We start from the raw sequence: 12,843 nt of genomic DNA, 5'->3' as shown, positions 1-12,843 counted from the left end.
AAGCACCCTGCATGATTCAGAGGGGAGTTTCAAAAGTCTCAAAGGAATTTAGATGACAAAGACAATTACATTCAGGAGAGAAATTTGATGCTAAAATTTGTGCCTAAATTTGAGTTCGAGACTGAATATCTTATTTCATTTTTGTAACCCATGAACTTTCTGTCATTCTGTGGAGTCCTTTAATTCTCAGAACCGAAAAGGATTTCTGAATATTATCTACCCAGAAGACAAGGTGAGCAGCTCTCTTTCACAAAACGTGCTCAGTGTGGTTATAAATTCCCTTTTTAAAACACCAAAGAATTTTTATTTCCTTTATTGCCATCTAGTGGAAACTGTGCTGTCTGCATTGCATTATTCATAAAAGCGTTTCCATCTGGGAACCCATCCAGTTGTGCAGGTGATTGCACAGTGGAAATAAGGGCTTATCATGTATGTATCGTGCTTTGCAAGTTAAAGCAAGGGCTTGCTAGGTCAAGAGATCACACTGTAAAGTGCAGAGTGGCACAGATGTTTCTGAGAAATGCACCTTTCACTGAGACCAGGACCTCAGCAAACATCAAGGTACCAAAGCATAAGGGTTCAGGACACATCTAGCCATCTCTCAGCTCTCAGGTTATTCATGGTGATGGACAGGTACTGTGCAAACTGCCTGGTTCCAGTCAGGTGGAAACCAAGCTCTAGGTCAACATTAGTATAACTAAGGTGTCTTTGCTTCAGCTGGGAGAACTCTATTTTAAAGATTAGCTTTGTATAATTTTAGGTAACAGTAACTATGTTAAGATGTGTTGCTGAAAAACTGGGTTCATATCAGGAAAAAATGCCATTCATTTTCCCAACCAAAACTTTGAGCTGATCTCCAGCATTCCTTGGTGTAGTGTGAGTCTCTGTAAGGTGTTCTTTGAAAATGTTTTGAAATGTCAGTTCAGATTCCTGAAAAGTAGCATTGTAATTCATTCTGGAGAGAGTTCGTCCATGTGCAGACACCAGAACACTGATTTCAGCTCTGCACTGAGAGTCACATTTTGATCTGACTCTTGTGCCTGTGGTTGTTTTTTTTCTGTGTTTTTGAAAACTTCAGTGGCTTTCCTGTTAGCATTTTATTAGCTTATCTGCAATCAGACCTTGAGAAAGCAGCTAAATTTCTAACATTGCTCCAGGCCTCCTTATATCAAGGTCTTGCCAGTTCCAAGCATTCTGGCACCTAATTAGCGTATCCATGCTGTGTACTTGTACACACTTTTCTCTCCCTTTCTCATCAACGTTTTTTTCACTGGCTTTTCTTCCTGAGAAGGACAGGATTTTTCTTGCTGCTATCCTGATGTACTGCATGCAGCCTGATTCAAGCTTTTGCTGAAGCAGTGCATGTGATTCACAAGCCCTTGGTGATGCGGGAAAGCAACCGAATACTCCCTATTCAAAAGCTTTGTGATATGATGATTATCAGCAACCCGTACAGAGAATTGCTGCAATTAGTCTCAGTACGTAAGCAAAGTGGTTAAATTTTGTCTTTAAATAAAAATGCATGCCAAGAATTTTCAGAAATTTCCCAGAAGGGGTGCATAACTGAAAGCATTTTGTAACTCTACTTATCACAAGATTGCATTCAGGCAAATAAAATCAATTATTGGTTCTTGCCTGCCAGCAAAGGAATTTTATCTTCAGAATAACTTTTTTTTTTTAATGTGATTTTTTTTTTTCTGTAGGAAAAAGTAGTAACTGGTAGAAAAAACAAAAATTTAATTTGAAAAAATCTTTGTTAATATTCTCCTTTTACTTATTTTTAAATAAAGATATGCAAAGTCTCGAGAAGTTACTGAGAGATGCAATAATATATGGCCAGCCTCGAAGCCGCAGAGCATGGAGAAAAATTATCATCCTCGTGGAGGGCATTTACAGGTATGTGTGTTTTAGAAACATCAGTACTCTTTATCATTTCTGAGGACAGAATGATGTATTGATCATTGACTTAGGTATCTGAAAGAAATCTGAAATGAATGGAGTTTACAATAACATGCTCAGTGATCTTATAAAGCTGTTAATTTTCATTCAGTTAGTACCCTGTGGCATTACTCACTTCAGTTAGGTCCTCTGTGGTGTTCTGAATGTTGATTTAGTAAAATCACTGTGGAGCAGGCTATTATGTACTGTGAGAGCAAGATAGATCATCAGCTGGTGTATGTTGTCACAGATGTGGTAAAATTCATGGAGCTGCAGTGGGTGAGGAGTTTTGCAAAGTTGAGTTTTCCAGAGTTATGTGTTGCGCACTAGCAGATCAAAAGACAATGGTGTCATTCCTAGTTAAGTTCTTTCTGCATGCCCAGTTCTTACCCAGCTGTTGGAAATTAAAACCTCAAACACTGGCCAAGTGATACCAGCACCTTTCCGTTTATCAGTGCTGGATCTAAGGGACTCAAACTTTAACAGGAAAAACAGTAACAAGAGTGACTTTCAAGGAATTATATAGTGGTATTCATTTAGACCTCGGTCCCTGGAGGAATTTGAATGAAAGGTGTCTTTGAGAATCTATCAGGTAACATCATTATCAGCGATATGATGTAATTAAAGAACTTCCTAGTCAGTTTGCTCCAGTTCACTAGTGGTGCATCTTGCACCCAGCCAGAGGGACAAACCATCGCTGGAGTTGGGCAGCGGAGCAGAGGCACCAGCCAGGCTCACCACCTTGGGCTTCATCCTGGCAACTGCTCAAGTCAGAATTCAGATGCTGGGGAGGTGGCATGGGGCCGGTGGACAGCACGGAGAGGGAGCCACTGGAGTCTTCAGAGGCTGGGCAAGGAGCTGGACAGCAGGAACACAGGGAGAGCTGGAGATTTTGAAGAAGAGGGAAGGGCTGAAGAAGCAGGGATCTAGGCAAGGCTACAGCAAGGATGATGAGAGAGGGTCAGTAGAAGGTTTAGGAGTTTTAGAGTGAAGTTTAGGAGTAGCACCTCTAGCACTAGAGAGAAGGGAGGCAAGACCAATCATTCACAGGATGTGACATGGTTTATGAAAGGAACCTTAAACTTTATGTGCAGAGATTATTTCATGTGTTGCTGAAATATAGTCGCTGCAGAGAGACAGTCACACCATTTTATTGCATTTTATTGAGAAGTGGTAGTGCAGTTTAGCAGCTTAGTCTTTTTCAGAAGATCTCTTTTACAATCTCGTTTCATCACAACTTCATAGTCATCAGCGCTTTCTTTTTACCTAACATTTTCCATCTGCAAAGAGAACAAATCAGTCCTTATCTAAACACCTGTCACTCAGAGCTGAAACAGGTCAGCTGATCCAAAGCAGGCTGAACGTCCCCTTTCAACCAGAATAAACAGAGCAAAACTGCAAATAAACATAGCTTGGTACTACTAAAAGAAAGCTCAGATTTAAGGACTTTGATCATACAGAAATTAAGTGGACCACCAACATTTTACTGACAAATATTGCCATCAGTTACATGGCCTGCAGAAAATGCTCCAGCTGCTGAGCTTTGTTCACTTTTAAATCCTTTGCTCTGGATATTGACCACTAGGGAGAAAGACAGTAGATTGGTAACCACAGAGGCATAGATCCATTTAAGCAGTGGGCCAAACCCACTGTCAGATAGTTGCAATACTTGCAGCTGTCTTTCCAGATGTATGTTTGGTATAGAGCATTGTTTTGCTTTTCTTTTTGCAGTTGATTTTCAAAGATTTCCTTCTCAAAAGTTTGCACATCCATCTGTTAGGATGTGAAATAAAAACATGTTAAACCTCAGACAACCACACCAAAAAGGAATTTTTATTTTAGAGAGGAATTGGTAGTGGTACATAACAGTTCATAAGTTACTGCTTTTCAATGGGATTTGACAATCAAATTACTTACATTTTATTTCCTTTAGAGTCTCAGCCCTACTATGTCACTTCCTTCTCATTGCCAGAGAAATATCAGACACACAGGGAATCAGATATTATACTTCTTTGTTTCTACTTCATTTATATCACACTCACCCCTAAAGAGCTGAACAGCGTTAAGACCCCTCATGTCCTAAGCATCAATATTTGTGAAAGGCATAAAGTAAATAAATAAATAAACCCACAAAGTTCAGCTCTCTAATGTCACTGGAACAAGCCCCAACAGTAGCTAGGTTGGTTGGTTAGTTGTTTTCTTAGTCTAAGCAGATCAGAAATTGAAGATTGTGGTTTGGTTGCAAAGCAAATCTGCCTTGACTTGAGGGAGAATACCTCCACACCCCACTGTGCCGTGTCCCTGCCATCACTGCCAACCCAAGACACAGGCAGCTGATCTGTCCTTAGAGCGCAGCTGGGAACAGATTCACCAGCCATGTAGTCTAAGTAGTTTAATAACATTTCACATGCTGAAAAAAGCTGGAGAAAGACACATTAGAAGTGCTTTTACTTTTTTTGTGTACATGTTCTGTCCTTTCTTGGCCCATGATTTTTGAAAGACTAAAACTTTCCAACCCCAATATTGGCTAATGTTAATTCTCTTGCAAATTTGCCAGATCAACATTCATCTAAAGGTGTTAAGAGGAGGCAGACTTTTGTTAATGTATTCTTCTTAAAACAGTCAATATTGCCTTTTTTTTTTTTTTTTCTTCCCTCCCAAGGACTTAGAGAGGTTTTGCTCTGGGAACAACTAATACAGAATTTAAATAACTTGGTCAGAGCCATTCTCCAAGTTAAAATACCTTGACTTGCAAGTTTGGCTTGGCAAATGTTTACAGAAATGCCTTTTCCAGAGATGCAAAAGAAATGCTAAGCTTTCCTATTTTAAATAAATACTGTTAAATGGGACACCGTAGTCGTAGTATGGTGAAGTTGATGGTACGGAAAAAAATTTGCCTTCTGTTTGCATTAGGGGTATGTTAAAGTGTTTACTCTGCTCATACGCCTGGAGTTACCAGCTGGCAAAATTTGAAAAGGGTCGTTGTTAGCCAACATGAGCATTTCTGGAAATCAGACTTGCGTTTGAAACCATAAGCCACAGATTTTGCTTGGTTACAACCAAAGGCAGAATTGGCCCCTTGACTTGGGAAGCACCCAAGCTACATGTCAAATAAATAGCAATAAGTATATGATTGTTTGCTTTTTAATGTCTCTAGCATCTTAAAAAGAAAAAAATCATCAGAAGTAGATGTAACTACTAGTGAAAGCTAGTTCTTAACTTGGCCTAGCCTAGGAGCAAATATATTTCATTTTCCTTCCAAACAGAGAGACCGTCCAGCCATCAATCTTCAGTACAAAAAGCATGAACAAGTTTTGGCAGTGTCCAGGGCATAAATTAAAGTGACTTGCGAAATCATATTTCTATTATTTAAATATCCAGCTAATGTTTTTCTTGGCTTCTACTATTTCCAGTTCAGGATTAATCAGTTACTATGTTCTCACACGGTTTGTGGTAGACTTCTGCTCTCCTGCACACATATTTACCTAGGAGTCAGATAGGCTAAGGATGAGGGCAGGAGTTATGAGGCACTAGAAACTGATCGAAACAGATTTTTTCCCCTGCTTTTAATTTAATTTGGGTATATTTCTATATTTCCTTCCAGCTCAGAAAATAGCTCTCTGATCAATTGGATATTATCCAGTGCCTTTTCATGTGCACTAGAAGTTCCTGGGGAATCAGTGCCAATACCATAAGAAATTTATCAGGGTTATTTTTTATTTCCTGGGATTAGATGACAGGACTTCAGAAAAGAATGGGGTAACATTTAATGCCTTTGGCCAGGGACCAGCATTAAAGGTTAACATTTCTACCATTTCAGTGTATGGGGTTGTATGTGAGGGCAGTGTTAGAGGGTTTCCTTAAACTATGGCTCTAAACTACAAAATGGAGACTGTAGCATGAATATCCAATGTTTATATGAGAAAAAAATCCCTAAAGTAAATATTAAAATGCAGTGCATATATTTTGGGAGCAATAGGTCAGGAAAGAAAGAGATTTTCCCAAATGCAAACTAGCCTAATAGTAAACAGACAAGTTGTCAAATGTTGAAAGGATAGGGACACTGTAGGGCAGGTTTAGGGAAGTTGAGTGATGCACTTATGAAGATGATAGGTTGAATATTGGTAAATCACTTTTTCTGACAGAAAAAAAAAAAAAAACCTGCCAGTATAGCAAGTCTGTATTCCAGGAGAGGTGACCAGCACAAAAAATACACACCTCCTGTGTCTCAACGCACCTGCCTCTAGAATTCATAAGCTGCATCAGGAAGGATGTCAGGTTTGTTGGGATTGAACCAAGCCTCAAAATTAATTGATTCCCCAAATTTTGGGTTAGCTCCTCATGTCTGGAAGTAGATTCAAAATGAATGCATACTTAAGCAAGCTCCTCTGCCACCCTCTGAGCAAGGGAGATGAGGGTCAGCTGCAATCTAGAAGCTGTATATCCCTGCAGCCAAGCTAATAATTTTTACTGTGAGACAGGATGTAATACCACATAATGCTTATGTCTGGCCTGGGCAGAGCCAGCTTACGTTCATCTGCATACAGCTCTTTAGACGTGCACTGTGTGCCTGAGCAGATCTGGAAACAGATCAATAGCTTTGTAAAAGTGACGCAGCCAGACTGAGACAGAGAGATTACAGTTCACTTCTGGTTCTCTGGTTTAAACTCAGTTGACAGCAATATTTACTGAAGGATTCAGTAAACTTTCCATTTGAGCTACCCAAGGGTATATACGAAGTGAGTTTTATCTTGGAGCAATTCTAAACAGAGGGATGTTCGTATCACAAGCAATCTCCCAGGGTCAAATGGCCAAGAATCAAAGAGTTGGGTAGGCACAGAAACAGCTTTCATCTCTGTCATGAGGAGGATGGAGGCCAATTCAAATGGCAGCACAGAAAATGTACCTGAAGCCAGCAGGGCTTTACCTATTCCAAGGATGTTTCAAAGCCATGTTAGGATCTCTATCAATTATTGCAACATTTGTGTCAGCAGGCATCTTTAAAAAGCATTAACTCATCACTGAAAATGGCAAATATGCAATGTTTGCATAAGATCTGTATTTTTAATTTACCATTATTGCTCTTTTTGAAGTTAAATGCTTTATCTCCCACCTGAATCTCCATGAGCCAGTGTGCTGTGATGCCTATGTAAATGTGGAAAAACTGTTATTCTCTGTTGAGCTGGTCTCCCCAGCTGTTGCTGGAAGGCGAAGGGTGGGATGCCTGTTCGTTTCCTGCAGAGGAGCTCCTTGGCCCCATGCTTGCTCTCTGACCACTCAGCCAGCCTACGAGCTGACCAGGTGGCCAGAAGCTGCGCTCCCTAGCACGCAGGATGCTGCATGCCCCAGCACAGCCGGTGGCTTGGTATAATTTTTAGCTGACTAATGGTTTGACTCTGGGTTATGTGAGGACTGCGGGCTCTGACCTTGTACTCATTAGGAAAATAGCTGTGGTGGTTCAAGTTCCTTCTCCCCAAGCTGTCAAGTGCCGCTTGGCTGCTGGAGGGCTCTGTCCCCAGCACAGGGTGACAGGAGGGAAAGCTCAGTCCTTGGAGCTTGCAGCACAAGCCTGTCCACCCTTTGCTGCAAGCAACAGTGGTGTTGATACACCCATAGCTGCCTCTTCTAGGGCTAGGCAAGATAGGCATCACCTGATGGCCAAAAATGTGCATCCAGGTGCACGCAGCCAGGCTCTCTGAGCCTGAACACCACAGGCAACCCATGTCCCTGGCTGCTCCCCAGTGCTGGTCTTTCAGACTCATGCAGGCTTGCCGATGGGCAGGGAACAAATACCTCCTTCAAAACCAGTTTGTTTCCAAGCTTACTCAGGAGACCAAAGGATGAAAAGGAGGGCAAAAACTGTCAGTAATGTCCCAGGTGTCCAGAGCCCCTCCTGCCCCTTTCTTGCTGCACAGTGCAGCTTGAGTGTAAGGAAAAGAATCAGTGAAAGCCACTGGTCCAGGATCAAAAAACTGCTAAGAAATTATCCTGATGACACTGCTCTTTTTTCACTTGCCACTTGGGAACAAACTTGACATTTCTGCCTATCTGAAGCTCCTGTTGCACATGCAGTTGAATACGCTTTAGGTAGTAGCCACAGAGCACTGGTTTTCCTGGCACACGGTGCATTCACTTTGCGTTTGATAGGAAGTACTTAGCATTTAAAGACCTGCTCGCTAGAGCTAGTGAAGAGAACATGTTTAACTCATTATGAAATGAATGCTGAGTGCAGCAGAGCGTATCCAAGCGTAGCCTTAGTCATCTCACAAAGGTTTTCAAGACATAATAGTCTTCACAGCAATACTATTGATACTTCATCTTTATAGGATTAGAGTGCATTTCTTATGTCTCCCAGGGCTTTCATTTTGCTGTACAGCTCCTCTGTGCCTTCTAACTTACTGATGTCATTACCAACATCACAAAAGATTTATCATCTTTTCTTATTTCTAGAACTCTCTACGCACCATTAGTACACATTTAGAATATTTCAATTTCCTGCATGTCTGTAAGAATATAAATAGAAAAAGAATGGAAACTTGATTTTCCTTTGGAGTGCTAGGCAGCAGGCTGCATTTCCTTTTTTTTAAAAAAAAAAAAAAAACTGTCAGGAGCAGCAATTATCAAGAGTAGATTTGAGCTACCTTTTCTAATCCCTGATTCTCTCCACTCTAAAGACTGGGGTGCTTTGAGTTATGGCACTGTCTGTGCATTTCGTGTGGGCCATCTGATATATGTTAGACCCAATTCCTCTGCACTGGAGTAATTTTTCTCTAAAGCTGTTACCCCCAGATATCACCACAGTAGCAGAAGATAGATGAAGTAAGAAAAGACCAGACTGTGAATTATATCATTCCCTTATAATTCGTTACAATATATTTTATTTGTAGTGAAATGTAGCATCTTGCTTTGGATGGATATCTCCCCCCTTACTTTATGCCTTTCCTTCTCTTTTCTTTTAGCAATTTACAGATACACGAGAACATTTTAACTGTTCTTCATTACTTGAATTGTAAAACTGCTTGACTGTTTTATACTCACCTGCAGTTGTGAGAAGTTTGCAATATTTCTCTGTAAATAAAGTTTTTTAAATAATAAAATTATTTAAATATTTAAAAATTATTTAAATAAATATTTAAAAATTATTTAAAATTTTAAATAATTTTTTAAACAGAGTTTGCAGAAGGTCTTCCATGGAGGAAATTGTGCTATGCAATTAATGTCTATGTTTTCCTGCAGTATTTTAAGGAGAAAGGGTGGTGCTGTGTTTGTTGTTTATCCAGAATTCTCTCCATCCACAGCATGGAAGGGTCCATTGTGCGCCTGCCAGAGATAGTCTCCTTGAAGAAGAAATACAAAGCCTACCTCTACTTGGACGAAGCTCACAGCATCGGTGCAGTGGGAGCAACAGGACGAGGAGTTGTGGAGTACTTCGGTATGAGTCCTGATGATGTTGACGTATTAATGGGAACGTTCACAAAGAGCTTTGGTGCAGCTGGAGGATACATAGCTGGCAAAAAGGTAAAGCAAAACACATATTTAACATCAAGGGAAAGAAAAGTACCTTCTTATTGTGTGATATATTTTATTATCTTTTCACATAGACTGCTTTACAGAAGCACAACTCTAAAGATAGTACCACTTTTGTCTGGATCCCAAATGCACATCAAACAGTCAGACTTTCTTATTTTTGTCTCATGTTCGTATTATGTAATTTGCTTGGGCAGGGTATTTCCGTGCCACCCTGATGATTGTTGTTTGTCTTGGAAATGTTTAGACACTTTGTGGTTGGCTAAATATACTTCACTACATTAATTTGCATGCAGACTGCTTGTTACTTTATTTCACATTTGTAAACAGCGTGTGGAGCAATATTGAGAGATTAAAGCCACAGTTTCATCCACTGATAATAAAATTCCTGAACAGTTGTGGATTGTCATAGTTGCATTTTTTTTTAGGAGGATGGTGAAAGAGGGTTTACTGAGGGCCTTTTGCAATAGTAAAATCTGTGTCCTCAGTTGCTCTGTGTACATTAACAAAACAACAAAACAATCTTCTTGTCAACAGCAGATGTCAATGAAAAGTAGAGCTGAGCTTGTTTTAAGTAGGAGTGTAGTAGAAAAGAAAGCATAATCGGTGCCATTGTGAAATGTCATCATTTTTGTTGCTTAGCAGAGATATGAAGTGGTTGTTGATTGTTTACTCTCTTCATACTCCATGAATGTATTTCTTAAGCAGATTGCTAAATGAGTAGGAAGCCTTCTTAGACAGTCCATATGGATGCTGTCGGGATAGTAATAATAAGGGTAGCACTTGAGTAGAACAAAAGGGATATAAGAAAATATATGGTGTATATTTTTCACCATCTTTAGGGGGTTTTTCATCTTAACAAAGATTATCATAAAGTGTAAAGAATCAACTTTCTTTTGTTTGCTTCCTGAATTCGTATCTAAAAATTAAACTTCTACGAAGGACAATATGGCTAACAGCTAGAAATGAGAGGAAGCCTAGACCTGTGAAAAAAAGGTCTCATTATCTAACCCTAGGAAGTTTTTTTAAATGAAAGTGGTCGCTCTTCTTACGCCTGTGTTTATCACTAAGCTTTGCCTCAGGCTTCTGGGCCTTGGTGGCAGCTGCTCACCTGCATTCATTTCTGCCACCAAAATCTCACTGTGGCATTTTTTGCTGTGTCAGTAAGAGCACAGATGCCTTCTCAGCTATCTGGTTAAACCTTTAGGATTACAACTGCAATGCAGCAATGCATAATGCATATGAAGTTAAATAAATCTTTTTCCCTAGCACTGGAGTTACAGCATAGACTAAAAGATATTTTTTTATTTTTATTTTTTGCAGTAATTTGTATAACCACCTTTGTTTATTTGGTGATTGTTGTTATTATTATTATTATTATTATTATCATTATCATTATTATTAATCAAAGGCCATTTTCATGCAGGCATCACCCCTTTCTCACTACAATGCATTTAACTTTTAGTGTGATGACAGTTACTCTGCAACCTGCACTGTGAAATACGAGTTGTCATAGCAATGATAGTCCTAATCAAGCTCTGAATTCCTTCCCTATCTCTGCATTCGGAAGAGTCGCTGGTGCTTTAGATATGCCTACAGTACAGCAGTGCTTTTGCTGAGACCACAGATTGTGCTCTTGCTTATACAAGGAAATGTTAAAGCACCTATACTGATTATAACGTGACAGAACCTGCCACACTGATGGAAAGTTTCAGTTCTAAGAAATGTGTATGCTAATAGCCAAAGATAGATCCTAGTAAGGTTGTTTTTCCTGAGTTAGGTCTTGGGGAAAAAAAACTCTGCTGTTGTCACGTAGGTTTTGTTTCATTCCCATTCAGAGATGGACTGAGCAGTATTTTAAATGCAGCTGTTTTTTGGTCTTTAAATGATTTCGGCTCCTTTATAATAAGTTTCAGCACATAAACAGCATTCTGTTCCAGAGCTTTGTTTCAGCTGTAATTGCCCCACTTAAATTGTAAAGTACTTGCACCTGATATTTCTTCAGGTTGCGTATTAACAGTAGCAGCCAAGAAAGTAAACCAATAACTGGTGAAACATCTTTTTTTCACATGCTCTCACTCTGCAGTAGTTAAGAGGGAGATCTGCTATTTGGGCACCTCAAAGCTCATTCATACTTTGTTTTGCTTGTGTAAGGACCTTGTGGACTTTTTACGAACACATTCTCACAGTGCTGTGTACGCCACATCTATGTGTCCGCCTGTGGCAGAGCAAATCATCAGGGCAATGAAATGTCTCATGGGACTAGATGGAACAACACAAGGTAAGCCACCCTCTTTAACTTGCATGTATTTCAGTTACAACTAGAGCATGCACTGTGTTCGGGTGCGCACAAAAGCTCACCCAGCAGCAAACTGGTACAGTAATGTAATCCAAAGGGAATCATTCTACTGTACAATGAATACCCAGATCATCACATTTCCAAGTGCTATCAACTGTACTTCTTTTTCCACACTCATTCACATGCAGCAGAGATGGAAATATTCCTGGATTCTGACACCAAGCTACTACCCATATTCACCAGTCCCCTCTGCTTTGCAGCAGCAAATTAGAAAAGTACATAAATTGACCTTTAGATTGTGTGACGTTGAAGGAGGTGTTTAGGACTTGTTTTCATGAATGGGCAAGGTTCTGCCTGTTCAGTTTCTTTCTAAGTGTGAACCTTCAAAACTGCAAGCATCTCAAGCATGGCACAGAATTTTAACATGGGTATTGTACATTAAATGCTGGTATGAGAAGATGATTATGACAGTTCTCACTTTATTCAGGCATTAGGTTATAGTGTCCTGAAACTAGTTTTGAAGACTGTTTTGTCCCTCACCCAAAAAAAATGGGTTAAATCCTACCTCAGAGAAAAGCTCTTGTTTTTGTTGTTCTGTTTTTGTGGTTGGTTTTCTTTTTTGGTTTTTTTTTTTTTTTTTTGAATTTATATAGTTTTTGTCAGGCATGCCTGTGGGTCACTTCATTGCGTAACATGTAGATGAAGATACAGATTTTGTTCTGAATTGTAGTCTCTTTTATACTGGTCCAGCAGCGCTGTGTTGTTTTCTCTTACTTTGTGTAGGACTAACAGAGTCATTCTGTGTTAGACCTCCTGATGTGTTATGCTGGGAGTAAGGTGGTAATGGAAAGGAAAAAGGATGCATAAGAGAGTGTAAGACCACATGACACTGCTCTTCACTGTTCTCTTGCAGTGGCCTAGAGCGTTTAGAGAGTTTTAAGTGAAGATAGACACGAGAATATTGAGATGTTTATCACAGCCCTACACTGAGGCCAGAATTTCCAATGCTTCAGTGTAGAAAAGGAGGGATAGAGAATCCAGTTGCGGTGCCAAATTCTGCTGAGTCCAGTAATAAAGTG

At 39.8% G+C, this 12,843-nt stretch overlaps 1 protein-coding gene across 1 annotated transcript in view; it reads left to right on the top strand.

Moving 5' to 3' along the window:
- Positions 1 to 12,843, top strand: part of SPTLC3 (serine palmitoyltransferase long chain base subunit 3) — a gene marked incomplete at both ends in the record, with an annotated part of 84,412 nt that overhangs the window by 55,426 nt on the left and 16,143 nt on the right. The window contains 3 exons of the mRNA XM_084283653.1: positions 1,791 to 1,896; positions 9,237 to 9,456; positions 11,620 to 11,746. Coding sequence (XP_084139779.1) covers positions 1,791 to 1,896; positions 9,237 to 9,456; positions 11,620 to 11,746 — 453 coding nt within the window. The remainder of the gene's footprint in view (positions 1 to 1,790; positions 1,897 to 9,236; positions 9,457 to 11,619; positions 11,747 to 12,843) is intronic.

The sequence above is a fragment of the Netta rufina genome (genome assembly GCF_964035555.1).
Source record: "Netta rufina genome assembly, chromosome: 3".
NCBI classification, from domain to species: domain Eukaryota; kingdom Metazoa; phylum Chordata; class Aves; order Anseriformes; family Anatidae; genus Netta; species Netta rufina.
This window is presented reverse-complemented; position numbering and strand designations above follow the sequence as displayed.